The sequence below is a fragment of the Gossypium raimondii genome, chromosome 11 (genome assembly GCF_025698545.1).
Source record: "Gossypium raimondii isolate GPD5lz chromosome 11, ASM2569854v1, whole genome shotgun sequence".
NCBI lineage: Eukaryota > Viridiplantae > Streptophyta > Magnoliopsida > Malvales > Malvaceae > Gossypium > Gossypium raimondii.
In genome coordinates this window covers 10,480,951-10,504,657 of record NC_068575.1, presented here as the reverse complement: position 1 = coordinate 10,504,657, position 23,707 = coordinate 10,480,951, and the positions used below count along the sequence as shown (strand labels likewise).

Sequence of the window (23,707 nt, the reverse complement as noted above, 5' to 3'; positions counted from 1 at the left end):
AAAATTTAAAATATTTTTTGGTACAACATGATTCAAACTTACATTATTCGAATATGAAAACTTGACCAATAGGGCACAAAAATATTTTAAAATATTATTTTTTTAAAATAAATTATTTTCAATATTCCAATATCTTCTATCATTTTTGAAGGAGGAAATTTAATCATCAATTTTTTCAAGAATAAATTAAAATCGGTATTTTAAAAAAATGAGTTTTGGAAAAATAAATCATAACTTCATAAAAATAGTATTTCTAAAAAAATTAAAATTATATAAAATAAAAAGTAAATTTTAATCTTTTGTGTTGGTATAAAATAATATATTATAATCAATGTTCCATTATATTTTTGTAATTTTTATAAAATTTAAACTTATATAAAAATAATTTTTTAAATATAAAATGATATGTTTTAATTTTAATGCTTCATCCCTTAGCCAAGAGGTCAGGGTTCGTTCTCTGTCTATGGGAATAGAGTGCATTTCATGACCTCTTTGGAGAGCACCTGTAATAAGAGGATTAGTCATTATTATCAGCGATGATACCTTAGTTTCGACCAAAAAAATAATAATTTGGAAAAGAAATCTCAAATTTTTTTTTTATAATTTCAAAATTAATTTGTTTTTAAATATGTTTTCCTTTTATTATTAACTTGGGAACGATGCTGCGGTGTTCACGTCAAGCTTTTATTGATTGTTTATGGATTAAATACTTAAGAATTCTCCCACTTAATTACTTTAATATTTATCAATTTTTGTTGGATAAAATTGCTTCATTTTTAAACTTTACAGTTAGGGTGTTGACCATTTTAGATGTGGTTTAGATTTGAGTCGTACTAATCTCGTTGTTGTTAAGGCTAATTTATAAAAGAAAATTATTCTATTTATTTCTTTGATTATTCTATTTATTTTGTTTATTATAAATAGCTTTTTTTAATTATAAGACAAATGATATAATGAAAATATATGTACCAAATTAACCAAAATTCATTTTAGATAATTTTTTCTTTCCCAGAATTCTAAAAATTCATATTAGAAAATGCCCACCTCATTTACTTTAAAAGAGCCAAATGCATTATCATGATTCATGACCGAGGTAGTTGAGACTTGCACCCTCAGTGACTCTTATCACGTAAAAGTTAAGCTCTTTATCACACTTCACGGGCATTACATAACTCCATTAAACAAGTTGGTCGGCTCACTCATTTTCCTGCATTTCCCATTTAATTTGTACAGAGGAACCTCACTTTTCATAGTATTTTTTTTTACCATTTTAAATGTAACATTAAAGTTTTTTTTTTTTAGCTATTCTAGTGTATTTTAGTGTATTTTTCCAATTTGGCACGACGAGAGGTTGTTGTAGCTTGAGAATAAATTTTATGGAATTTTCTTGTTTAATTTTATGTGTATATTATGCTGATGAAATCATAATTGAAATGACTAATTGCACAACATGAATGAACATGAAAACAATCATCTCGCCTCTCTTACAATATTTATTCCTTTAATGGTGTCCTCATCTTCTACCTCGGAGAGCATAACAGACGATACATTTTGACAAAGAACAATAAGGTAAGGTTTGTCTTAAGTCCCTCCATGGCTTACATTACTTGTTAAACAAAAAATTGATAGGAAACTGCCGATACACATTACATAATGAGCCTAATCCAATTAACACTAAATCCATTAAGCTTTAGAACTGCTTCAATGAACTTCCAACTAATCCTACCATAAGTTTTACTCATCAAGTTTCAAAACTTACAAGGATCCTTGTCTTTTTTTCTTTACCTTGATAGCATTGTGAAGCAGTTTGATGGGAGGATATTAGACTATCTAAAACTCTCTTCAATCTATTAACCAACTATCTTAAGCTACTTCATCAACAAGTGTCGAGTTTTCAATAAAGATAAAAGTTATCTCGATTGTAAGAGAATCCAAAAAGCTTGATAAGAAAATAATTGAAGGTCGATCATCTCTTTTAATAAAATCCACTAAATAATTGGTCGAATGCCAAAAATTTAAAGGATCAAATGACTTGAGTGTCTCGTCCTTAGTGGAATTTAAACCCAAATAATATTTTATTCTTCAACAATAATAAGTTTTCCATTAATCCAAGAGGTTTTAAATGTACCATTTGAAAAATGACTTCCTTTTATCTCAATTTTTAAATAGGCATCAAGAAAATCAATCTGGGTTTTTTACTAAAATAATTGTTAGAGTTGTGTGACCCAAATTTTAAGAGATTGCTTGCAAGTCAAGTTAAACAAAATATATCTTCTTTCTAGAATATTTAGTATTAATGAGTATAATATATTTAACATTTATTAGCATAATATATTTGACTTTGATTAGAATTAGGTTTTTTCGACCTATAAATAGATGTAGTCGAAACTCCTCGTATAATCATTCGAATTTGACATTGTGAATTTTCTTCTCCTCTGCCCGTGGTTTTTTTCCCGAAAGGGTTTCCACGTAAAAATTTCTGTGTTCTTTATTTTTATTTCTCTTTTCTTTACAATATATTATCATTACCGATATTCTATTTTTACAAATTGGTATCAGAGCTTCCGAGTTGTTCATCTTAATTACGGTAATGGCGTCTTTGAAGTATGAAATTCTACTATTTGATCGCAACACCAGATTCGTGTTGTGGCAAATAAAGATACAAGTAGCTCTTACACAGATAGACTTAGAGGAAGCCCTACTAGGGGTAGATAAGATGCCTTTGACATTGACGGAGGAAGAGAAGAAGCGCAAGGATTAAAAGGCATTAATACAGTTACATCTGTATTTGTCTAACGAAATTGTACAGGATGTGATGAAGGAGAAGACCGCTGCTGGATTATGGAAGAGGCTGGAACAAATATGTATGTCGAAAACTCTAACTAGCAAGTTACATATGAAGCAGCGTCTTTATGCTCATCGTTTGGAGGAAGGTGCATCTGTGCATGAACACTTAACAGTGTTTAAAGAAATTCTCTCAAACTTGAAGGCCATGGAGGTTTAGTATGATAAGGAAGATCTAGGGTTGATTCTACTTTGTTCGTTGCCCTCTCTTACTCAACCTTTAGAGACACAATTTTATATAGCCGCGAGTCTCTCACAGTTGATGAGGTTTATGATTCTTTGACCTTGTATGATAAGATAAAGCATCTTGTAGTTAAAATCGACTCTCAAGGAGAGAGTCTCATTGTTCGTGGAAGACAAGATCAGAATGTTGATGATGATTGTAGAAGGACACAAGAACGGAATCCTCGCAGTAAATCTAAGGGTAGATCGAAGTCTTCAAATAGAGGTAAAACTTGTAACTTCTGCAAGAAGAAAGGACATATTAAATCTAAGTGCTATAAGCTACAGAATAAGATCAAAAGGGAAGCTGCGAATCAAAAGGGAAAATAACCAGAAAATTCTAGTGAAGCTGATGTTGTAAAATACTACAGCGATGGTGAACTTCTAGTCGCTTTTGTCAACAATTCTAAAGTGAGCGAGGAGTGGATCCTTGATTCGGGCTGTACCTTTCACATGAGTCCCAATCGAGATTGGTTTACAACTTACGAAACAGTGTCTGAAGGTGTTGTTTTGATGGGAAATAATGCTTCGTGTAAAATCGCAGGTGTTGGAATAATTAAAGTTAAGATGTTTGATGGAATTGTCAGAACACTTAGTGACATACGCCATGTTCCGGAATTGAAGAGAAATTTAATTTCGTTGAGTACTTTTGATTGAAAAGGGTACAAATACACAGCTGAAAATGGGGTTTTGAAGATTTCCAAAGGTTCCCTCGTTGTGATGAAAGGGCAGAGAAAGATTGCCAAGTTATATATTTTGCAGGGTTCTACTGTTACTGGTGATGCAGCTGTCGCTTCCTTTTCCTTGTTAGATGATGATATTACTAAACTTTGGCATATGCGCCTAAGGCATATGAGTGAGAATGGCATGATAGAATTAAGCAAAAGAGGACTTCTTGATGGGTAAGGAATTTGCAAACTGAAGTTCTGTGAGCATTGCGTTTTTGGAAAGCAAAAGAGAGTTCGATTCATCAGAGGTGTCCATAACACGAAGGAAAAATTAAAGTATATTCATTCTGATCTGTGGGGACCATCCAGAGTGCCTTCGAGAGGTGGAGCTAATTACCAGCTAACTTTTATTGAAGATTTTTCAGAAAAATTTGGGCGTTCTTCCTGAAGCAGAAAAGTTATGTGTTTTTCGCATTTAAGTCTTGAAAAACTATTATTAAAAAATAGACGGGAAAAAAAATAAAGTACCTTCACACAGACTATGACTTAGAGTTCTGTTTTGATGAGTTTAATAAACTGTGCAAGTCAGAAGGGATCGTGAAACACTTGATAGTTTGCCATACTCCATAGCAAAACGACGTTGCAGAATGAATGAACAGAATAACTTACCAAAGTAGCATCTACTGCAAGTGTTTTGATTAACCGATCTCCATCCGTTTCCATTGAGAAAAAGACTCCACAAAAGGTATGGTCTGGTAATCCTGCTGACTATTCTGATTTAAAGATCTTTGGCTGTCCTGCGTATGCTCATGTTGATAATGGAAAATTGGAACCGAGATCCATTAAATGTGTTTTTCTTGATTATAAAGCTGGTGTAAGAGGGTATAAGTTATGGTATCCTGAAAATAGAAAAGTTGTGATTAACAGAGATGTTTTTTTTATGAAACTTTTATGCTACCTAACTTATCTTTTAAAGACTCTTCCAATAAAGAAAATTAAAAGTAGGTGGAGCATCAAATTAATCCAGAATCTACAACAGAGTTGACTCCTCAAGCCAGTACAAAAATTTAGAATAAGGTTATTTTTTCATCACAATACTCTATTGCCAAAAATAGAACTAGAAGAGAAATTAAACCTTCAAAGAAGTATGCTGAGGCTGATCTAGTTGGTTATGCTTTAAATGTGGCTGAAGATATAGATGCAAACCAAGAGCCATCTAATTATTCTGAGGCGGTTAGCCGTGAAGACTCAGAAAAGTGGATGTTTGCTATGCAAGAGAAGATGGAATCACTCCACAAAAGCAAAACATGGAATCTTGTGAAACTTCCTAAAGGCAAAAAGGTTGTTCGTTATAAATGGACGTTTAAAAAGAAATAGGGGACTCTAGGAGTTGAACCCAAATATAAAGTAAAGTTTATTGCAAAAGGTTACAGTCAAATTCTAGGAGTGAACTTCACAGATGTGTTCTCCCCAGTTGTGAAGTATAGTTCAATTCGAGCTTTACTTGGTATTGTGGCCATACATAACTTGGAGCTTGAGCAGTTAGATGTAAAAACTGTATTTTTGCATGGAGAACTTGAGAAAGATATTTACATGCAACAACCAGAGGGTTTTACAGTCTTAGAAAAAAATGACTAGGTTTGGTTGCTGAAAATGTCCCTTTACGGTTTGAAACAGTCACCAAGGCAGTGGTACAAGAGGTTTGATTCCTTTATGACTTCTTATGATTTCAAAAGAAGTAGCTTTGATAGTTGTGTTTACTTTAAGAAAAACAGTGATGGTTCTTTTGTGTATCTACTCCTTTATGTTGATGACATGTTGATAGCAGCGAAAGATAAATGAGAGATAAGAAAAGTTAAAGCCCAACTAAGTGAAGAATTTGAGATGAAAGATTTGGGACCAGCAAAGAAGATACTTGGTATGAAGATTCTCAGAGATAGAAAAGAAAGTAAATTGTACCTAAATCAGAAGGGGTACATTGAGAAAGTTATTTGCAGGTTCAATATGCAGAGTGCTAAACCTATTAGTTCTCCTTTAGCAACCTATTTCAGACTTCCATCGGCTTTGTTTTCACAATCAGATGATAAGATTGAGTACATGTCACATGTTTCATACTCTAGTGCAGTGGAATCTCTCATGTATGCTATGGTTTGTTCACGTCCAGATTTATCATATGCAGTCAGTGCAGTTAGCAAATACATGGCAAGTCCCGGTAAAAAAATTAGAAAGCAGTTCAGTGGATTTTAATATACTTACGAGGTACTACTGATGTTTGCTTACAGTTTGGAAGAACTAGAGATAGAGTCATTGGATATGTTGATGCTGATTTTGCTAGAGACCTTGATAGAAGAAGATCTCTCATAGGTTATGTCTTTACAATCGGAGGTTGTGCAATCAGTTGGAAAGCCACTTTGCAAACTATAGTCGCTTCGTCTACCACTAAAGTTGAGTACATGGCAATTACTGAAGCTTGTAAATAAGCTATTTGGTTGAAGGGATTCTTTAGTGAACGCAATGAAGATCTTCAAATCAATACAGTATTTTGTGACAGTCAGAGTGTCATCTTCCTTACAAAAGATCAAATGTTTCATGAGAGAACAAAACACATTGATGTTCGGTATCATTTTGTTCGTAATATTATTGCTCGTGGTGATATTGTTGTAAGCAAAATTAGTACTCATGAAAATCCTACAGATATGATGACTATGTCACTTCCTATAACCAAGTTTGAGCATTGCTTAGACTTGGTTGGTGTTCATTGTTGAAGTTAAACCCTTAAGGGGTTTTATGGAAGTGGTGAAAAACTTGTTCGTTGAGAATTCGTGTCAAGGTGAAGATTGTTAGAATTATGTGACCCAAATTCTAAGAGATTGTTTGCAAGTCAAGTTAAACAAAATATATCTTCTTTCTAAAAGATTTAGTATTTATGAGTATAATATATTTAGCATTTATTAACATAATATATTTGACTTTTATTAGAATTAGTTTTTTCAACCTATAAATAGATGTCGATTTTTTTTTAACAATTTTTTTTGTCAGAATTAGGGTGGTATCGCCTATGCACCACCCTCCACCACCCTAAATGTACCATTTTAATACATATTTTTTAAAAGATGTCATTTTAATATATATTTTTTAATATTATTTTAGTAAAAAAAAATCCAAATCAATCTACTCGTAGGACAATATTGGAAGAGTAAGACGCAGAAGTTTATCCTTTATTTCACTTAATTTGGTAGTTTAGTATGCATATGTTGATAAGCAATGGAAGAAGAGAAGAAAGAAAGTTGAATGTTTCAAGAATTTTGACCATTTATGGCAGCATACCGCTCAAGTTCTGCTTTGCTTTTGCCGAGGCCGAGGCTGATGATAGGATAATTGGTTATGGCGAATCAGAATCTTGAAAGGAAGCCTACCCTACCCCTAACCTATCCAAGCTTTGCTTTGGTTTTTAGGGATGCAGTTTCACCATAAGAAATTGACCATTGACAATTCATCTTTTCATCAAGTATACACTTTCTTTAACTTCATGATTTTTATTTTTGGCATCCACTCCCACTTCAGGGACATCGAGATGGTTATAATAGAAATTGGATTATATTTTATTTTTTATTAAAAAATAATAAATTAATTTTTATACTATAAATTAAAAAAGTTGACATACAAATATTAGTTCTTAATAATAGAAATAAATAAAATTTTTAACAAGAAGACTATTTTACTCTTTTTTTTGTGTTAAGAAAAAAAGCATAAAAGATTAAACTACACTAATATAATCAAAAGCACAGTTAACTTTGTCACTTTCAAGAAACTCTAAAAGATCCATAGGGGCAATTGCCAAAACATAACTCCTTCCATATCCATAAATACTTTCTTGGTAATCTTGTTAGTGATTAAATTGGCTTCCATTTGAACATGTTTGATCTCCCATTACTACTCGAAATTTCATAGCCTCTGTTGAATCCACCTAATTAATGTTGAGTTCGAAATAGTTGAAAAACTCCTTTGCAGAGCATGAACTATCTCAAAGCTATCAGTGTGAATCGATATCTTGTTCAAACCTTGATCTTATAGCAGAAGCAGCCCATCAAAAATACCTTATAACTCAGCTTCAAAAATCGAACACATCCCCAAAAAAATAATTAAACCCAAAATCCAATTCCCTTAATAATTCCGTACCACAACCCTACAAACACATATCCTATGCTCAAATTACCAACTCTATCAATTTGCTTATAAATCCAATTAACTTATCTATCTTTTAATAAATATTAATTTATGTAATTATTTTAGTAAACCAAAGAAAACTTTCATTATACTTTTACCTGGTGGAATCTTGGAAGAGCAAATCGATTTTCAAACCTATACCATATGTTCAACATATTTTTAGTGGGTAAAATAAACAGCTGTTGGACTGTTGGGGCACTTGGGTTTTGGATTTTATTTACGAATCGAGAATTAATCCGAATTTATTAAATGGATTGATGTTAATTGAAATTTCAAATATAATTTTTTTATTTCGTCTTTTAAGGTAAAAATTAAACCTATTTGATAGTTAAAGTAAAAGAAACTAATATTTAGATACCTCCTATTATTATTATTATTATTATTATTATAATTGTTTTGTAAGTTTCCTCACTAAACAATCAAGAAGTACAGTTTGTTGATGTAGTGTTTATCCAAAAGCCTAGGTAAGTGGTGAATTTACTTTGTAAAATAAGTAGAACTCATTGAATTGGATGAATGAATTTAATGAAAATTTGAGACTTGAAATTGACATCAACTTTCTCTTCTGTAATACCATAAATAGTGAAATAATGAATAAATTATTGATGGTAAAATTTTGAAATATACCAAAGAGAATTAAAGTTGGATATCAGCGGGGCAAAACTGACCCACTTGCCCAACTATCCACACCCGCTGCGGCCCCACAACATGTAAACCGACACGCCAAACCCTTTCTCTTTTCTAATTTCACTAAACACTTGAGGCCTTTTTAGTAATTTGGTGGAGGAAAAAAACGCACCGCTTCGTGATTGCAGATCAAGAGAAGGAGGTGTTGGGCCCCCGCGTTGTCGGTCTTCTTCCTTCCATCACTAAAGAAAAGGGGGAAATTATGAAAAAGCCCACAAAAGCTGACAAATTAACTGAGCAACCCCTTCTTTTTCGGACTTTGACTCTTCTTTCAGTTTCTTTTCACGACAGTCACAAAATAATAAAATATCAAACAATTACTTTGAGTTAACATGATTCCTTTTTCTTCCTCTCAACAATTTTCACTTTAATTTATGAGTCTCTCTCAAATAAAATAATTTACCTATTTTTTTCATACTTCAACAACTTGTTATCTAGATTTTCAGAAAATGTATACAATTTTATTACTCAATAAAATACAAAATCGATTGCTTAATTATTTATTTTATATAACTGATCTGATAATCACTTCTCCCTTTAATTTCAACTTGGGTGAAACTAGCAAACAATTAGTCATTTAATCGATTCACCCTTTTATTTCGATTAATTGTTAGTGTAAGAAGATATGAATTGAATACACTTATCTTTATATTTAAGAATTAAAGAGGAAATATAAATAATTTTAAGCATTATATAAATAATAATAATAATAACTATCACTTTTTTAAAAAAATTGTAATTTATTAATACAACCTTTTATATACCCACTATTTGTTGTGAACTTTTATTTTTGTATAAATTTTTGTCTGGTCGCACTGTTATTAGAACTGTACTGAATGAATTTGTTAGACCAATTAAATTCGAAATCAGTTCGTGTATTGAACTGGACAAAAAGGTTGAATTAGTTTCTGAATAACCATTTAGAACCCGTTGAACTAATTTTATAATTTTTTTTACTTTAAATTTTTTAGGATTTTAATTAATTATTTAATTATAATTACACCGATTAAATTAAAACCAATGATCGATTAATTTCATAGTGAATTTAATTTTTAAATTATTGTTGATTTAACTCCTAATATTAAATTCGAGTTAAAAAGTTTCTATACTATTTATAAAGTTTTATCTTGAGTTGGTGTCACTCATCAACTAGATCTCAACTTAATTAGGAAAATTACTTAAATGTCCCTTCAGTATTAAAAGTAAATTATATTATTTGTGGGTACTTTAGTTTTTATTTAAAAATTAATAAAATATGCATATAATGGGATTTAAACTCATGCCAATCGGGTTAGCAAAATTTTATTTTTGTATTTTTATATATTTGGTGTGTGAGAGGCTTTAGTACTAATAATATTGTTGATTGAGATTATGTTACAAATTAACTTGACAAATAATTGTATTCTTTTAGTAATTTAATCGATGTATTCATATGTTTAAATTCTATTTTATTTACAATTTAATCTAAAAAATTTATTTTAATATCGTATATATTTCATATATTATTAATAATTAGTTTCAAATCATACATTTCATTATTTATTGCATGTTAAACATATATTTTAAATATATAAATTTTAGATGCATAATAAAATTAAAATTAATGATTAAAATAGGAAATGCTATTGAGCAAATAAAATATTTTATGATTGAAGTTATTGAATACTCAAATAATGTTACCTTATAAATCTCTCATGTCTTCTTTCATAAAAGAACATCTCTATGTCTAAATTGATTAAATGATGCTGAGAAACAAAATAACAAATTATATTCACCAAAGCCATATTTTATTCTAATCTCATTCCAAAGCAGTCTTAATCATAAACTTTGTTCCCACTTTGTTTGTTTTCTCTAGCAAATTATATCTAGTGTTTTTAAAAAGTTCAACAGAAACTATGAACTCCTCCACTCTTCATAATTCACAAAACAAATCCCTGTCTACCATTATTAACTAAATCTATATAAGCTAATCTCAGTATCCAACACTGTTTTCTCTTTTTTCATTTCCTTAAAAACTGTTCCAGTTTTTTTTTTTTAATATATTACTCCATTATATTGTGGTCCAATCTACTCTTCCAATCTCTCTCTTACCAAGTTTGTCATTTTCTTCCTTGAAACTAAAAACAACCCAATGGAAAAACAGCTGCAACAGGCCGCAGCTTCCTTTGCTTCTTCTTCTTCTCCTCCTCCTTGTTGTTGTTATTCTTCTCCTCTTTCCTTGTATTGTAAGCAGTAGTATCTTTGTTTTTTTTTTTTTTTTATCTTTTGCTCAAATGTGTAAGTCCACATTCACCTTGTGATCTCTTTGGATCAACAACTTCCACACCCTTTATCACTACTACACTCAGGTACATTGAACAGTCCTCTTTTTTCCCTGAATCTGTAGATTTCCTTTCTTCTTCTTTCTTTATTGTTCATTGGGCTTTTTCCCCCTCATGCATAAAAGCTGCATTTTCCCTTTTCCAAGCTCTGTGCTTTCTTGATTTTTTTTTATCAAGAAAGTTGGCTTCTTGATGAGGGATTGCAATTGTTATTCCTTTATTTTATTTATCCTGGGTGCTGTTAAGCTGGGAGGAAGATTACTTATAATGTGCATTATCTCTGACTTGGTTACTGATTTTTGGTTCTTTCTTAGGCTGTTATTGCAGTTTTTATTTTTATTTTGTTTTGTTTTTTCTAAGTGAATAAAATCTTGATTTTAAGCTGATAACTTTGTGGTGCATAAATTATCACTTCTACTTCACTCAGATACCTCCTTTCTTTCTTTTTTTCCCACTGTTCTCTTCATCTTTTTTTCCTGTTCAACTGCTTTTGATGTTTTCTTAGAAAGCTCACATCAGCCAATTAAGCTTAATGCAAATGAAAATGGCTTCTGTGCTGAGCTACCATTCAGGATTGGACTAAATAATTTAGCTTGATGGTGCCTAAAACAAGGCTTTTGTACAAGATGCTGACATGAAATTGATGTATTTTAAGCTTTTTTCAACGTTGTTGTCTTACAATTGCTCCTAACATATTTTAGATTAGCTCTCTTTCTACCTGTATTCTTGTGCAAAGGGCACTCCAACTTTTTTAGTGTTATAATATGTTCAATTTTGATTTACATTTTAATCATAAATTGTGGTATGGTGAAGTTTGGTTCTTTCAATGATGCTTTTGTCTTATAATTTACAGAGATTCTTTGCTCATAATTTTAACATCTGGACAGATAGTACATCTTCCGTTTGTTAGACATTACTGTATATTCTTTTGCATCTCTACGTTTTGTGAATGATTCATGAATATTGATTGCCCTGACTTTATTACTTGGTGAAAACCAGAAAAGGAAGTCAAATACATCTTTAACATGGAGCAATATGAGGTATTAGAGCAAATAGGAAAGGGAGCTTTTGGTTCAGCTCTTCTAGTGAGGCATAAGCATGAAAAGAAGAAGTAAGATTGCTAGTATGGCACTTGGCCGTCCTTTAACTTTCTTACATATGAAATATATGAGAAGAAGAAGAATTAGACATGGTTATTTGATTCACCTTTTGACAATGGACTTATCCTCCCTCATTTCTAATTGTCAATAAGGTATGTGCTGAAAAAGATTCGTCTTGCCCGCCAGACTGATAGGTCTCGACGATCTGCACATCAAGAGGTTTGTAACTTTTTATAAAGTATTCATAGGTCTTTTTTATTCCTTGTATGATTTTTATATTTTACATAACTCTGTTCCACTGGAACTCTGCCTGAACCCTTTTGTACTAACCGAGGACACAAGATTTTGTTATGTATTTCACTGGGGCAAACATTACAGCGAAAAAGAAAAAAGAAAAAGAAAAGTTGGCTTGGGGTTGCTTTATATATAATTAAAATGTTGAAGGACAAAGCTGTTGTCCAAGGTTGCTGCCCTACATCTTGTTTCATTGGTACAAACTTAGCATAAATGGTTCCATAGTCTAACAATTCAATTTGTTCATGTAGATGGAGCTTATTTCTAAGATCCGAAATCCATTTATTGTGGAGTACAAAGATTCCTGGGTGGAAAAGGTATCTGGATAAGCCTCTATTCTTGTCCTTTTTCCACTATTCCCATATACTTTTCAGTTATATGTCATGATTGTCATGACCTTAATATCAGAGCCTTCCTGGTGATTCACGGCCTAACACGGGTTCACATATGTCTTTGTTTCAGGGTTGCTATGTATGCATTATTATAGGTTATTGTGAAGGTGGAGACATGTAAGTTCAATTTCTTGCTGATACTGAGATTATGAGATGGTAGTGCATTTATTTTTGTAACGTGAAGAACCTTGTGAGAACTTAGCAAATCATGATAAGATTTTTTGTATAAAACAGGGCTGAAGCCATAAAGAAAGCAAATGGCATGCTTTTCTCAGAAGAGGTTTTGTTTATTCCCATGCTTTTTACTTCAGTTCTTTTGTTACTCGATTCCAGATCCCTCGTGTTGAACTTTATTGTTATTTTTCATCTCTTGGACAACTTTTATTCATTGAACAATCATAACTCTGAACGTTCATGTCCAGAAACTGTGCAAATGGCTTGTTCAGCTCCTGATGGCTCTTGACTATTTGCACTTGAATCACATTCTTCATCGTGATGTCAAGGTTAGTGACATACTGTTATGCTCTTGCCGGTGGTGTTTTATATTTATTTATTGCTAAACCAAATTTAATAATAGAAATGAAACACCAGCTAACAATCACAGTTCATCAATGCTTATGATATTTCTAGACAAGGATTCCAAAAATATACAGATTTGATCATTGCACATGGTCTGTACAAATAGTGTGTATACTTGCTTTAGATGGTGAAGCAAGAGGTCCCGATAACATAATAATGGTCTCATGACGTATCAAAATGTTTACAGGGCTGCCTTATTGGACAGCCTGCTTTGCAGGCAACCATATCATTTGCAATGATTCGAGCTGTTGCCCCAAGTCACTTCTATTTATATCTTCTTTTTCTTTTTTTCAGTGTTCAAACATCTTTTTAACAAAAGATCAGGACATACGTCTTGGTGAGTGGTTTTATTGTTTTTTCACATAAGTCCTTTGAAAGGGATTACAATTTCTCCTAACAAACATGTTACTATGCTGGTGCAGGTGATTTTGGACTCGCCAAAATTTTGACTTCGGATGATCTTGCATCCTCTGTAAGTAATATATGAATTAACTAACCTTCGAGAATTTAATGCATTTCTTGATTAGGGAGTATACTTTCGTGTTTTTTTGAGGTTGTTGGAACTCCAAGCTACATGTGTCCTGAGCTTCTGGCTGATATACCTTATGGTTCTAAGTCTGATATCTGGTCATTAGGTAAACACGCTTGCAGCAGACAATGCAATTGTGCTGTGTCGGTCAGTCTCAATTGGTCTTCAACATTTTTTTTATCTCTGTGCTTATATGACTTGAAAATATGTTTTCCAGGGTGCTGTATATATGAAATGACTTCTCTCAAGCCTGCATTTAAAGCATTCGTGAGTTCTTTTACCCTTTTTGTAACTATTTGCGGCTTGTTGCATATACGTCTTTTATGTTAGTCTACTTAGGACTTTCTTAGACAAGGATTCTGAAAATATACGGCTTTGACTTTTGCGCATAGTCTTTATGAAATATCATGTGTATACATGCTTCAGATGATGAAATAAGAGGGTTCCAATAGCATAAAAATGGTCTTGTATTGTATCAATTCCAAATGTTTACAGGGCCGCCTTATTAGCATAAAGTTTGAAATGTTTCGAGTTGTTTGTTTACATCTCTCGAGCATGCTTGTCACTGTTACAGTTTCAAGAGGAATTCTAGGCCAGCTAAGATAAACTGCATGTAGCATTTGTTGTATGTATTTGTTGTGGTATTTCGATGTAATTTTTTATTGCAACTCATTTCCGTTGGTGAATATGAAAATGCCACTGCATCCCTCTAATGAGTGTATTCTGTTAGGTAATAATTGATGCTCAGACGTTAGTAGGCACTTCTTCATTTCAGAATTCCGTTGTTTACCAATCATGTTCCTGTGTTTTATTTTCCTTTTCGAATAATCTTAAATCTCTCGAGCAGGATATGCAAGCTTTGATAAACAAGATCAATAAATCGATAGTTGCTCCGCTTCCGACAAAATATTCCGGTGCCTTGTAAGCCTCATTTTTCCTTCTATGATAACTGGCTTTTGCCTTGTGAGTTTCACTTACAAGCATGTTGATTTTCAAATGATGAATTATGTTGGTCTAATTGTCACCTTGATTTTCTTTTCAGCCGTAGCCTTGTTAAAAGCATGCTGCGCAAGAATCCTGAACTTAGGCCAAGTGTATGTATAACTCTCCTCTATTCTATGCCTTCCAATATATGTATGAAAAACATATTTACGAATTTGAATGCAACTTGTTATATAAATGGTTCCAGGAATCTTTTTGGTTTTGACTATATTTCCTCTCAACCGCGATACATATTCGATTTTGACAGGCTGAAGAACTGCTTAGGCATCCACACCTTCAGTCTTATGTTGTTAAAGTTCATCTTAAAATTAATAATCCTAGAAGGAATACTTTACCTGTGCTTTGGCCTGAAACAAATATAAAGAAAACTAGATTTTCGGATCCTGTAGATGCCCACTTCTCTGTTTACAGGGAGAAGCGTCGATCCTTCAGTAATGATAGGACTTTGAATCCTAGCATATCTGGAGCTGAACAAGATTCTGTTTGCTCTACCAAAGGAATACATCAGGATACACCGGGTTTTTCAAATAGGAAGTCAGAAAATTTTTCTATTGATAGCAGCGAAGAAGGAACTGTCATTTGCAAGCCAGTTGCTTCGAAAGTTTCAAGTGCCACCAAGACTACAAGACGTTCTCTGACAAAAGCTTCAGCAACTCCCAAGAGAAAGACAGAGCCTTTGAAGAAACGGGACTCGGTAAATTTTATAAAGCTCCTCTCTTGTGCAACACATTCATAGAGACCGCTAGTTATAACAGTTTCTTGTTTCAAAATCCGGGGTTTTAATGTTCACTGCATTGTGTTTACAGTTTCATTTTTCGCGCACACCTGTTAAAAAACCTCTCCCTGCAACTCGAAGAGCTTCTTTGCCGCTGCCAACAAGAAACACAGTTCGAGAATCTCCTTGTAGATCTAATGCTGGTATTCTTCACCTCATACAATCACCAGATGTTTCAGTCAATGCTCCTCAAATTGATAAGATAGCTGAATTCCCGTTAGCCTCATATGAAGATGCTTTCTTCCCCATAGAAAAGCCATCATCAAAATCTGCAAAGGGCTTCTCTGCTTCGCCACAATTTGTTGATCTATCAATCACAAAAGACAAATGTACGGTTCAAATATGTGATCAAACGTCTACCAAGCTCAATTATGATGATGAATGGCAGGGAATTCAACGCAGCACGTTTCAGGTAGATGGAGATGCTCTAACTAACTCCTCTGATCAAAACGCAACTGCTGGGGCATCTAGCTGCACCTCATCAGATACACGAAGACGAAGGTTTGACCCCTCATCATTCCAGCAGCGTGCTGAGGCATTGGAAGGATTGCTCGAATTTAGTGCAAGATTGCTGCAGCAAGAGAGGTATGATGAGCTTGGTGTGCTACTCAAGCCATTTGGACCCGGAAAGGTCTCCCCTAGGGAAACTGCAATCTGGCTGACTAAGAGTTTTAAGGAGAACACTGTGAAGCCAGAGGATTAACACCGATGAACCTCCACCGTTTGTATCATATCCGTAGCTGTAATCTGTACCAATTTTTTAGAGTTCAGCCTATCCGATCTTAGGCAACATTCCAGTCAATAGAACCTTAGTGGTAGGGCATTTTGTTTTCAAACAAATGCTAATTGTTAGTTCTAGGTTCTAGTTGTTCTTCCCCCTTGTGCATCAAGTTTCATAGTTTTCTCGGATATGGATAATGAGGTTCGAATAGATTATGGACTTATTGTCTACCTATTGACTTTTTGTTTAATTTCCTCAATCCTGACTGATACAACATGTTCATTCAAAACTATTAATCAGGGAAATGGGATGCCTTAACTTTTCTTAGGAAGCCATAATCTTGTTTCAAAATATGACCGGGGATTTTAACCAATATGAGAACAATTCTTTTGTGGTAGTAAGAACCCCGAGAGGCTAACCAACCAGTACATCCTCACTGTTCCTAACAACGTGTATAGGTAATTTTTTTTTTGAACGAAGGGATTAATAATTTGATTTGTATTGACTTTGAGATATTCATGCATTTGTCTTTCTTTTTCGTCTCCAGTATTTTATGTTACGTTTTTTTATATTTAATTTTCAAGTTACATAATAGCATGATATTACCACGTCTACTCGAACCACCTATTTGCATGCCTTTGAATGCTTGCTCAATGCTTTATATGATCTGAAAATAAGCACAAATCTTAAGCATCGAATAACTTCTTCGACCGGATGGAAAGTTTCTGTTTTCCCTTTTCAGGTAAAGGTTTTGACGTCTTTAAGATAATCACGTAATAACAAAGCTTCCTGTTAGAAAGTATTTCACTCAAAGTAACAAATACATCACATGGAACCAGATCAGATACTTTTCCCCGTTTGATGGTCGCTTAGTACCAAAGACAAATATTTGGGACCACCTGAACATGAACCTTTATCACAAAACCTTCCAAGGCAGAAGCAAATGATTTAATCATCCTATAAAAATGAACCCCAAAGCTTAGTTCACTTGCCTTAACCAACCACCCTTAATAGATGGCATCCAAAAAATCTGGGTTTCGAAATTTTGAATCTTAGCAGCGGCTACCCTTTCTTTATCAAAGCAAATCTTAACAAGGTAAACAAGCTTAATTGAGCGAGTTCAAACAGTTCAATTTTTATCTCAAATTGAGCTTCAGCCGAGCTTCAAACCTTGATTTCCAGCCAAGCCTAACTCAGCTCAAGTTCACCCCTACTCTAATCCAACAAGGTGTTTTAAACATATGACTAGAGTATTGTGAAGTCAAAACAGTAAGCCGAGTGATGCAGATACATGTCCTTTCAACTATAAAATTATAAATACCAGTGCACAAAAGAATTTGCTAATTGGCAAATAGGGTAAAGTTTGTCTCATGTACCTTACATGTACACACATACGAGGACCAGTGTATGGGAGTAAACCTTGTTTTCTTGTTCCTGATTCAAGATACATGGCGGGTTGATCCTAGTCTCATAAACTATACGAGTGGCGACATGTTTATTGGTTAAGTGTCTTGTGGAATGCAACCTGCAAATGCAACAAAGATTAAAGTAAGATATTTTGCATTGAGGTATGCTTTGAGATGGTTCTGGAAATAAATTCTCAATCCTATGACTCAGAATTGACAAACAAAAGAAACACTTAGGCAAAGTGCATACAGAAGTGGATGTCTTGAGAAGCTCTCGTATGGCCATTGTGGCATAACAAGAAGCAGGAAGTGTGAAGGCCAATTTGAGAGCTTTCTGAGGTTCCAGAGAATTCAAGTCAGGTGGAGAATGAACTTGTGGATGCTCGGCTTCTCTAGAAACCTCCACCTCATTATCATCGGTTGAGAACTTTTTCTCATCCTCAAAGCTCTCTAATTGTTCCAGATGATTGAATGGCTCTTCGCCTTCAGTTCCATTGGTTGGATTCTCTTCTTTGACTGGGTTCACAGGTTTCGTTTTGGCAATTTTGTCTATATCTGTCTCCGACAATGCTAAATTTCCATCTGTATACGAAAGCAAATCCCTGAAACAACATAGATGATGGTACTCAGTCTACAATGTTTTCTAGTCACCTAAAATAATAACAGTCCTAAGAAAATGATAGGAAAAGCAGACCATACCATCGAAAATCTATTGGCTTCTGAAAAACACGCCTGTAGCTTCCAGTCATGCTGGTTATTGAAAATTCCCTGCAAGGGGAAAAAAACAATGAAGAGGGAGATGGCTATGGGAAGAAAATTCTTGGGAAAATACAGAGAATCAGAGATGGTTTCAATTACGAAGATGTACTTGATATTATGGACACTCTCTGTCAAGCTGATGCCATCCTGATGAATTAAACAAAAATGTTTAGAACCAAAAAAAGTCTGTATTTAATATATGTTAAGAAAGACAGCAGACCTTCTTTGCCATGTCATGATAAACATCAGCAACCTCATTCATTGGATAAATTATTCTAGAGCTGTCACAGAAACATCATAACATTGTTAGGAAAGCAAAAAATAACAGTTCATTATGAATAAGATATGAGCAATGTAAAATTTGCTATGACTCGTTCAATATTCCCTTACCCGGGCATAGGAAGGACAACATCCTCAATATTATAATTTCCAGTACTGATATCTGATGCAGTTATGACCTGAGAGAAAGAAGAAGACATCTTAAATTCTTTGAATCTAGGTTAAAAAGATTGATGCTAAGTGAATATACAACTATATTGCTCCGACTCTTTGTTTTTCTCGAAGTTTTCATGTCCTACACTCATGTCCATTGCATATCCAGATATGGGAATGACATATGATATATGGCTCTCCAAAGACCCTCCAAATATATGAAAATTCTTCAAAACATTGAACACAACCACCATGTTCACATGCCCCTATCCAACAATCACATCCCAATTCATGTAACATAAATATACAGCAGATGGTTAACTAATGGCACCAAAATCTGAACATCTGTCACACTTACTCTTGCCACCAAATAAAAATTAGGAAAGAGATTATCATCTATGGTAATGAATTGAAGTCTTCTCAATCATTTCTCTAAAATTTCCCACAAAATCCTGAGTTTACAATTCAAAAACTTTAAAATGCTTTAAATGAAAAATATGACAACTGACCTTAACAAGATTATTTTTCTCTAGCGGAAGATCTTTTCCGGATATTTCATCTAATTGACCACAATCATAAGCATCTTCTAAGCTATTATCTTCATGTTCAGGTGGTACAACTTCTGTTTTTTCCGCATCATCTCCTTTGCTATATACCAAGTCTCCCAACACAACTTCACTGCTTCCTGAATATGGTGGGATAACAGAACATTGTTATATCAGGTAACCTCAAAATTTCTAATATAGCTATGACAAATATTAAACCTAAGTGTGTAAAAGGAATCCCCCCACCCCTTAACTGACCAAAACAAAAGGATCATAAAAACAAAATTGCATACCATATTTTTGCACTCTCACACTTGCTGCATGGTTCCACAGATAGCTTTGGTAACTATGTACATACCTGATCAGTAAAACAGATATAATCTAAGATTCAATATCAATCTTCTCTTGAATCCCTGTTGGGTCAATTAGTACTTGTGTATGAGAGAAAGACAAAGAGAGGTTACTATGAGGAGGATCTCTCTCATACAACTCTTGAGAAATAGAAAATGATTCTAAATATCTCAATAACTACCTTAACATAATTTCCAAGTCCCAACATCAATCAATCAATTAGGATAAGGTATTCAACTCAACTAACTAACTCATGCATTGACATGAATGAAATGCAAGGGTAAGCAAGCACTCTATGGGTAAAAAATCAAGCTACTGAAGTAAACTGGACATTAGTGATTAAATAGCATGCACATATAAACAGTAAACTCCCATACTAAACATGCTTCCAAGAAAATAGATATAGTTCTGCAGTTCAAGAATCCAAATTCAGTAACTGTTTTAGAATTAAGAAAAATTATATTCCTGGCTTTCTGACACATCAAGCACTTACATCATTCTCAACGTCCTAGGTATAGCTTTCAGGGCTTGCAAGTAATTCCCAGGACTTTTCTTCAAACATTGCAACTGTATGAGAATGGAAAAAGGGGACAAAATTCTTTTTAACTATGAAACATACACAAAAGAAAATCAATACAACGGATATCAAAGCCTTGGAGGAGTGACAAAACTGGGAGCTTACCATAGCCCTTTCTGCAACTAAATGGCGAGGTAATTGCTTGAGAGTACCATCTATGTCACCAGTTTGTTTATAATATTCCCTTGCCTTGCTTATGATATTTCTTTGTATTTAGAGATTCAAGTCAAGAAAACAAGAGATAATTATTTCTCCAAGCTGAATGCAGACCAGTCTAGCATATAAAAAGTAACATTTTCCAAAAGGAAGTGAAAATAAAGGATATCCCCTTCTCTTGGATCAAGAATAGTGCTTGCAGCAGCTTTCCATTCGCCTCGCAGTAATGTGGCACCAATGTGGTGAGTTGGAATAGAACCACTTCCAAAACGCTGAAAAATTATGAAGGTTTCAAAAAGAACATAAAAGAAAGAAGAAAGCAGGAAAGGGGGGAAGAGAGGGTGGGAGAGGAGAGAGAATGATTAAGGAAATACTTGTAAGCCAAAATAGTTGATGAAGCCATGCCTCCCCAAGGACTCTGCAGATGCTTGAATAGTATCTTCAGAATCTGCAACAACTCCTCTAAGGAGATAAATGAGTTCAATGAGTGATGGGATATGGGAAGAAGGAAGTAGCACTGATGGATGTTAAACAGAATTCACATGTGGGAAACTCTCACCGTAATACAATGGTGAATCGGTTTCCTAAAAGCTGCCCAAGGAGGAGGTCATCCTTGACATAGCTGGATGATAATCACACTATAAATAATGGTTCATAACACAATACCTTAAAGGGAATAGAATGTTATATCCATTAACCTTACCAGAAGTCTCCCACCTTAATACCAATCAACCTGTCATTGAGGGCAGCTAATCTACTTGCATACTGCTTGAAAACAGTTACCTGGAAGCCCAAAAGACTGCACCACTTAAACATGATCCCTTTTGCAGAAGAAGATAAAAACCAGATATACATAGAAGTGCTCATGATTATGAAAATATAAAATAGCAACCAGACCATCCATTTTCCACACACAGTGAAAGTGCCTGTGGCATTTAGATTGAAGACAGAGTGACAAGCCATTAATCAGGCAGCAGTGTTCCATTGCTTACAACTCTATACCCGTGAAATGGATAACTACTAAAAGAGTTTAGAGGTAGAACTGCAAGAACCATAATGAACAGAAGTGTCCCCTAATGGCATCTTTGGCATATCCCAGTTCTTCTAGTAGCAATTTCATTTTTCTTAGTACCTCATAAAATTTCTGAAAGTGACATCCACCCATCAGTTTCTTCAAGATGCTAAAGACTAGCTTTTGCAAAAATTAGTTCAGAAAAGAATTAACACTACATCTACACAATGCAAGGTAGAGCAAGTAATCTCCCAAAGTTAACCAAAACACCAATTAATTTAGAATGAAAGCAGCAGAAAAAGGAGCAACTTACCCTTTGAGTGGAAACTGACCTCTTATCTTTTGTACCCGCAAAACCAAAAGACCTTGGCTGTCAAACAAAAGATTAATGACAAAGGTTCCCGTTGAATAGGTAACCACAGGATTTATATAAATCATTTATCATACCTGAATGCCAAGCATCTTTCCTATTAATCCTAAGGCTTCCTGTGTATCTTTATTCTCCTTGAAAAGATGGAACCTGAATATTAACATAAATGATAGCACCTTCTAATGTAGTTCAAGTGCAATAGACACTTCATGGCATTGATAAGCAATTGAATACAGAAAGGTGAAAGCTAGACATGGGTTTTTTCTCCTATTATTTTAAGAGGCATCAAATTATTGTAGGAGTGCAACATGCTACCTAAGAAAATTGCCAAGATGCGCTGGCCAGTGGCTTGAACCTCTACTATCATAGGGCCTATCACCTCTCTTCCTTTTATTCGAATTTCTTCCCTTGTTCTTATTCCCAGAATTTAACCTCACGCGGATGCATTTTGAGGAAGAATCAGGTCCATCAACAGTGTCAGTGACTAGAAATCTAAGATTCTCCTTAAAGAAATTATGCATTGCCTGAAAATGTCAAAAACAAAATGAGAAGGTTCTTCTAGTTAGTTTGATTCCCTCTTTGTAATAGACTAACACCCTACACGCTAAAGGTACAGAATGATTAAGGATAAACAAATTGAAAAAGAATGTAAAGCTTACCGTTCGATGAGATTTATCAGAATCTGGAGACAGAACAATGGGAGAGATATCTTCTTCACTGCCTGAAGTAATTTGGTTAATGAAAGCTTCTAACTGATCGACATCAATTTCGCAGGCAAGTGATCTGAATTTTTCAATTTCAGATGCATAATTTTTGTTAAGTTGATCAGATATTTTTGTTTCACCTTCCTGAAAAGCCCGAGAACATGTCCGAAAAGAAAAAGATTATAATATATTAAATGTACAAAAAATAATTTTTTGAAAAAAATGGAATGAGTCAGATTACCTCTGGAGGGGCATCTAAAGAGGTCAAATGAACAACATTTCCCTCAGTGTCTACTTCATTCACAATGAAATCAGAATATCTACACAAAAAATTCAAAGCAATCAAATAACAAAATTTTCCGTCGCCAATTGCAATTATAACCAATTCATAATAAAGAAAATCACTCTCAAAACTTGCAATTTTCCTCATTCCAAAATTTCTCCATTCCTTTTAAATACAAAGAACCTCATTATACGCACAAAGACACAACTGCCAAAACGCAGGCTTGAGTGAAGCTAAGACTAAACCTCTGATTCCACCATCTTAATCAAACAAACATATAGCCAAGCATGCATGTGAAAATAAACAAATTAAATATAAGGGTATTTGCAAAAAAAAGCACAAAACTTGGTCATAAAGGATAAGTTTAAAAGAAATCAAAACAAAAAAAAAAAGGAGTGACCCTTGACCTTTGTTTGAGGATGCCACGAAAACCAGGAAGGTTTGAGATGAAACAGAGGATTCCCACATCGGATTCGGTGATGGTCGTCATTGTTAGACTTGAATAATTTGAGTATTTCGTGATTGGGTGTTTTGTCAAGTTTGATTTCGAAAGTGACAAGTAGTTCCGTTTGCAGTGGAAGTAACAGTTGGGTTTTAGACTTGAGACACCACAACGCCACATCTTCTTCTGGTTTCCCAGGGTTTACTGGTATCCTGTAATACGATGCGTTTTGTTGCTTTGATGGGGTTTTTCCTTCTTGCTTTATTTTGGGCCTTTTAAGTCCATTTGTATGGTTTGGGTATTACACCA

General features: G+C 33.9%; 2 protein-coding genes across 4 annotated transcripts; one reads left to right on the top strand and one right to left on the bottom strand.

The window, feature by feature from the left end:
• Window positions 1-10,709: 10,709 nt before the first annotated feature.
• Window positions 10,710-16,593, top strand: LOC105804703 (serine/threonine-protein kinase Nek2). Of its 3 annotated transcripts, none has more exons than XM_012637407.2 (15): window positions 10,710-10,996; window positions 11,969-12,080; window positions 12,222-12,288; window positions 12,615-12,680; window positions 12,826-12,872; window positions 12,990-13,035; window positions 13,178-13,258; window positions 13,629-13,671; window positions 13,757-13,806; window positions 13,888-13,969; window positions 14,081-14,130; window positions 14,711-14,784; window positions 14,906-14,957; window positions 15,113-15,559; window positions 15,672-16,593. In XM_012637407.2, the coding sequence occupies exons 2-15, from the start codon at window positions 11,995-11,997 to the stop codon at window positions 16,341-16,343; spliced, it is 1,863 nt and encodes a 620-aa protein (XP_012492861.1). In that variant the 5' UTR covers window positions 10,710-10,996; window positions 11,969-11,994; the 3' UTR covers window positions 16,344-16,593. The 3 variants fall into 3 exon arrangements, with proteins under 3 accessions (XP_012492861.1, XP_012492862.1, XP_012492863.1); XM_012637408.2 differs by lacking the exon at window positions 10,710-10,996 and adding an exon at window positions 11,064-11,238; XM_012637409.2 differs by lacking the exons at window positions 10,710-10,996; window positions 11,969-12,080; window positions 12,222-12,288 and adding an exon at window positions 12,319-12,532.
• A 1,050-nt stretch (window positions 16,594-17,643) lies between these two features.
• On the bottom strand, window positions 17,644-23,604 carry LOC105804700 (uncharacterized). Its single transcript, XM_012637402.2, has 20 exons — window positions 23,364-23,604; window positions 22,915-22,993; window positions 22,629-22,817; window positions 22,285-22,493; window positions 22,047-22,119; window positions 21,913-21,969; window positions 21,291-21,370; window positions 21,147-21,209; window positions 20,962-21,049; window positions 20,757-20,859; window positions 20,537-20,640; window positions 20,348-20,421; window positions 19,797-19,861; window positions 19,468-19,643; window positions 18,917-18,984; window positions 18,747-18,807; window positions 18,636-18,673; window positions 18,467-18,535; window positions 18,018-18,369; window positions 17,644-17,886 (listed from the first exon to the last, which is right to left on the bottom strand). Exons 1-20 carry the CDS (start codon window positions 23,576-23,578, stop codon window positions 17,857-17,859), a joined length of 2,193 nt encoding a protein of 730 aa, XP_012492856.1. The 5' UTR covers window positions 23,579-23,604; the 3' UTR covers window positions 17,644-17,856.
• Between the last annotated feature and the right edge of the window lie 103 nt (window positions 23,605-23,707).

Excerpts from the sequence above, each read along its gene's own strand:
- LOC105804700 (XM_012637402.2), bottom strand. The coding sequence starts at position 23,578 with ATGTGGCGTTGTGGTGTCTCAAGTCTAAAACCCAACTGTTACTTCCAC. Across the intron at positions 22,994-23,363 it reads CGTGGCATCCTCAAACAAAG|ATATTCTGATTTCATTGTGA; the intron begins GTCAAGGGTCAC and ends TTTTTTGTGTAG. Across the intron at positions 18,536-18,635 it reads GAGAGTGTCCATAATATCAA|GGAATTTTCAATAACCAGCA; the intron begins GTACATCTTCGT and ends TTCCCCTTGCAG.
- LOC105804703 (XM_012637407.2), top strand. The coding sequence starts at position 11,995 with ATGGAGCAATATGAGGTATTAGAGCAAATAGGAAAGGGAGCTTTTGGT. Across the intron at positions 12,289-12,614 it reads GACGATCTGCACATCAAGAG|ATGGAGCTTATTTCTAAGAT; the intron begins GTTTGTAACTTT and ends TTGTTCATGTAG. Across the intron at positions 14,785-14,905 it reads ACAAAATATTCCGGTGCCTT|CCGTAGCCTTGTTAAAAGCA; the intron begins GTAAGCCTCATT and ends TTTTCTTTTCAG.